We start from the raw sequence: 4807 nt of genomic DNA, 5'->3' as shown, positions 1-4807 counted from the left end.
AATCAAGTCAGAGAACGTAAATACAAAGCCTTCGCCAGGCTCGGCGCAGCCCGGCTTTAAAAGACCAATATTAGAACGCGGTTAGTTAGTTTCTTTACTTTCCGCTAAAATGAAAAACAATTTGGTGATTAATCCCTTCAGCGATGCGGCGCTGGGTCAGTGCTCTCGGAGACGTCGGGGAGGAGAAGACCAGGGTGAAGAAGAAGGGAGGTTTTATTTTTTTTTTTTCCTTTTTTTCCTTTTTTTTCCCTTTTTTCCCTTTTTTCCCTTTTTTCCTTTTTTCGCTTTTTTCCTTTTTTCCTTTGTTTTCCTTTTTTTTCCCTTGTTTTCCCTTGTTTTCCCTTTTTTCCTTTTTTTCCCTTGTTTTCCCTTTTTTCCCTTTTTTTCCCTTTTTTCCCTTGTTTTTCCTTGTTTTTCCTTGTTTTTCCTGTTTTTCCTGTTTTTCCTGTTTTTTCCTGGTTTTTTGCTTTTTTTTCCCCTTTTTTTCCTTTTTTTATGAACTTGGAAACATTACTCCATGACACATTGAAAGTTGCCAGCACTGGAGGCAGCAAAATCCTGTATTGGCTTAAAGGCTTCCATCTCAGTCCTGTGTGATTTTTTAACCATTTTTCACCTCTTCATGAAATCACAGAATGGTGGGGGTTGGAAGGGACCTCAGGAGATCATCCAGGCCAACCCCCCTGACAAAGCAGGTTCTTACAGCAGGTTACACAGGAAAGTGTCCAGGTGGGTTTGGAACATCTCCAGAGAAGGAGACTCCACAGCCTCCCTGGGCAGCCTGTCCCAGGGCTCTGACACCTGTACAGTAAAAAAGTTTTTCCTTAAGTTTGTGTGGAACTTCTGTTGTTCCAGTTTTTGCCCGTTGCCCCTTGTCCTGTCACAGGTCACCACCAAAAATGCATCAGACTCACCGGTTTTGCCTTCCTGAGGAGGAGACCAAAGTTGGCTGGAGGTACAAGGAAGGAAAAATGGGTGAACTGGGTGTGACAGAGGAATGTGGGTTTTGGGGCCTCTCCTGATACAAATCAGTGTTTGTAACTGATTTTTCTTTTGAAAACAGCTGAGAATCTGACCCTCAGACACAGATTGGCACTCCTGGATGGATGGCTCCATTTTTCCCTTTGATCAGGTCTTGTCCCAGCCCTGCAGTTCGTCTGCATTTCCACAGCGTGGCTGCAGGACGAGGCTGCAAAGCTGCTGTAACAAGGACTGTTGTGGGCAGGTTGCTGGGTTGGCTCAACCACGTCCTATTTCAGCCCACAAAACGAAGCAGTGAGAGGAACGCCATGGCAAAGCGCAGCTCTGTGATCCTCCTGGCCATTTCCATCCCCTCTGGCTAAGGAAAAATCAGGCATTACCAGGTCAAAGAGCCAGTGTTTGAAATTAGTTTTAATTTCAAATACCTGGATAATTTTTAACAATGCTTTCAGGAGCGGAGAGTATAATTAAACAGATACTCTCCACTGGTTCCTTATTAAAGTGTCTTCTTTCCTTTTAGCTTGCCTCTTGAAGAGTTTTTGAATGTCTGCAACTGTTCAAACAGTCTCTAAGCTGACACACTGTGCCCTTTGGCAATGAGGAGTGACATGGTCATGACTAACAATCTTCAGGCTTCATAATGCTTCCAGAGACTGGTCATGCTCCCTTCAGTTTACATATGCAGCGTGTTTTCACAACACAAGACATACTACTTCAAAAACCAATTTTTAACTGAATAAATAAAAGGAATGTTTTTGTAGTACAAGATGCTTCAACTTGTGTAACTGCTTTACTATGAAATAGGATGGAGAAGGACATAATAGAGTGAAAAACAAGTTCCAGGACAGTTATTGTAAAGAAGGCTAGCATTTTCAGGTTAGAGAATATAAATTTATCAGCTGACACAAAAGAGGTCTCAGTGAAGTAGGAACTACTCAAAAAAAAAGAACTTCCATTTAACAGCAATCTAATATTATGCAGACAGTGAAACAGATCCTGATGAAGAAAATGGGACTCATCGTGATTTCGTACAGGCACTTTCGTACTTTTTTTTGTAAGCTCATAATCTGTTAAAATATATTTTTAAGAAAGAAATGCATATAGTGGTCTACAAACAGAGTCACAGATCCAGGTGAATCTCACTTGCATTTCAAAAAAGGTTGTTTATAGCTTTATATATGTGTAGGAAAACAGATGTTGTGAACTGCACCTTGTGTTGCTATCTGGAGGACCAGGATGGAGAGTAAGGAAGAGGTCAAATAACAGCAGTGTAGCAACCAACCTGTTATGAAGGAAAAGTCCAAATAGAAAAGTACTTTTATTTTTGAACTAAATTAAATGCTCTACATTTGAACAAAGAGTGAAAGGGGTCAGTAGAACCAGTCCAAGTTACATGATAACAGAGGATGTTAGCAAAAGTGTTAACAAATTTTGAAACTGCCAGCAAAGCAGACGGAGAAGGATTGGGAATTGCTAGTGGTATCTTAGGACCTGTCTGTGATGATATATATAGTTTATTTTCTGTAATTATATGGTACATATCAAAATAAGTAAACATAAGATTAAAGTGTTACACATAATATAACCCATTGTGACACACAGTGATACTGAACTAATGTCCTGAAGATCAACATATAGATGTTTAAGTGAAAAGGGATTGTATTTGAGTACCATTGCTAGATAGTAAGTGACTTAATTTGACAGCAGTACTTTAATTAGCCAGGCAGATGTTTTCATTTATTTCATTGTGCATTATTTTTACTGTTTGAAGTTTTGCCTTTTTCTTCCTTGTAGACATGATGTTAAGAATCCACTAGATAAAATCCTTCCATCCAGAAAACATCAACACAAAAGTGAAAAATGCCACACAGGGACAATACACAACAGCCACTTACCCTCTGATGGGGATAAGAAGTTAAAAGATAGTCGAGAAGATTTAAAAGCAGCAACGATTTCTGAGGAGATGAAGTCTGCAGTGAAAGAGAAGCCAAAGCCCAGATCTGGTCTCATTGTCAAGGGAATGATGGCTGGACCAGTAGCAAGTTCACCAGAGGTGATTTTCAACACTTACAAAATATTTGGCTTGGCCATGGATTTTATATCTAACCTTCATCGATAAAATCATTTGCAAATAATATTAAAATTACTTCTGCATGCTAATCCACTTAAATCTTCAGTCTGAAAATACGTGGTAAGTTAGGGAAGTGGTTCTGGTTAATTCAGAAATTCAAACTGTTTCAGATATTATCACTACAAGCAACTACCCCCTGCATATCTGTGATCTTAGGTCACAGATTTCTTCATAAATCTTTTCCATTCTAGATATCTCTTGACAGATGAGATTTTCCATTTTCCTAAGACTATTGCTTTTTTACCTTATCAGTACCTACAGCTTTCAAAATTTTCTTAGCCATGGGTATCTGTTTTACTGAGATTTTTCCAAAACTCCACTCTATCAGTTTGGAACAGAAAATTACTTCCGGTTAGAAATATGTTTCTGATAGGTCCAATAAGAACATATTCCACCAGTAAGTGTTTTCAAAACACAGTTCTAAAATTCTTATCTTCTTTTTTTTTCTTTTTTTTTTTCTTTTTTTTCCCCTCAATGCTGCTTTTATATAGACAGGAGCTTTCCCCGTGTAAAATTAGGCATCTAATAATGAGAAATGGAAATATTTTAAACATACTATTTAGATAATACTGAAGAGACTATGGAAGTTAAATGAATTAGTTGGATTTTCCTAAATATCTCTGATTTGGGAATAAAGACTAGATGCCTGTATTGGGTGGTCTTTCCAATAAAATGTCTTATATGTCTTGGTTTCCTGAGTTGGGTACAACCTCAAAATTAAGCTTTTTAGGGATTATTTTGTTGATGTTCTTGGGTAAAAGAAAGCAGTTTTTAATGGTATATAGCATCTTTAATACTGTTGGAATTTTAAGTAAAAGTATATGTCTGTCATTTATTATCAATTTTTTAAAAAATCTGATTTCCTCTATAACCTAATTCCCAATAATAAACAAATTGCTTGGCTCAGAAATTAGTGATAGAGCCTTCCTTTGTTTTTCATGTTTATTTAATGATGCTCAAATTTTAATCTATTATTTTAATGGCACTTATTTCTAGGAGCTGCAAAAAAGGAGGCTTTCAAAACACTCCACTAGCATAAGCAGTTCAGCACAGTTCAAGGGTGAAGATGAAGAAAGTGACCTGAATGTCCCAAGTACTGATTTTCAAGACAGCAAAGGATCTTCAACACAAGTAAATACGGAGTTTGCATCAAAGACTATCTCAACCTCACACGCAAGTTCAACCTTTGAAAACCTAAGAAACATCCCCAAAGATACAGGTGACTCTGTTGTCAAATTACTCTCTGAAAGAGAGAAGACCAAGACAGAAGAAAGAAAGTCAGTTCCAAGTTTTGGTACAGACAGCAATGAAAAAAGCCTTAAAGTGAGTGCCCCTCACAGACATTCAGGGTCTGGAAGAGAGAAGAGAGAAAGATCCCTCAAGAAAAATGAGAGTCGATTGTCAGGCCACAGGTAAGAATATTTGTAAGAATATTGACTAAAACGTTGAGGAAATCTGATGGAGGACTAGGAGTGACTGAGATATGGCTTCTGATTTCATTGAGGGCAAGTAGCTAGAAGAGGTGAAGATACGGAAAGGGAAAGAAGTTTCAGGATTTAACTTACTCACTTTTGAAATCCCAAACCACTCAAGACTCCTTTCTTGGTCAGTGGAGAGACCCTAGAGGTTCTAGTTTCTCTTTACTGCTTCAAAACAGAGCTAGTTACTAGTTGAGACTTATACCACTTAGACATC

The 4807-nt window shown here is 38.0% G+C and overlaps 1 protein-coding gene across 1 annotated transcript in view; it reads left to right on the top strand.

Moving 5' to 3' along the window:
* Positions 1 to 4524, top strand: part of LOC104530995 (probable ubiquitin carboxyl-terminal hydrolase MINDY-4) — a gene marked incomplete at both ends in the record, with an annotated part of 6560 nt that extends 2036 nt beyond the window's left edge. The window contains 2 exons of the mRNA XM_010175761.1: positions 2776 to 3034; positions 4109 to 4524. Of these exons, the coding sequence (XP_010174063.1) occupies positions 2776 to 3034; positions 4109 to 4524 (675 nt within the window). The remainder of the gene's footprint in view (positions 1 to 2775; positions 3035 to 4108) is intronic.
* Between the last annotated feature and the right edge of the window lie 283 nt (positions 4525 to 4807).

This window comes from Antrostomus carolinensis, unplaced genomic scaffold, assembly GCF_000700745.2.
Source record: "Antrostomus carolinensis isolate BGI_N321 unplaced genomic scaffold, ASM70074v2 scaffold10369, whole genome shotgun sequence".
Classification (NCBI taxonomy): Eukaryota; Metazoa; Chordata; class Aves; order Caprimulgiformes; family Caprimulgidae; genus Antrostomus; species Antrostomus carolinensis.
Note: the sequence above shows the minus strand (reverse complement) of the source record. Positions and strands in the feature narration are given on the sequence as shown.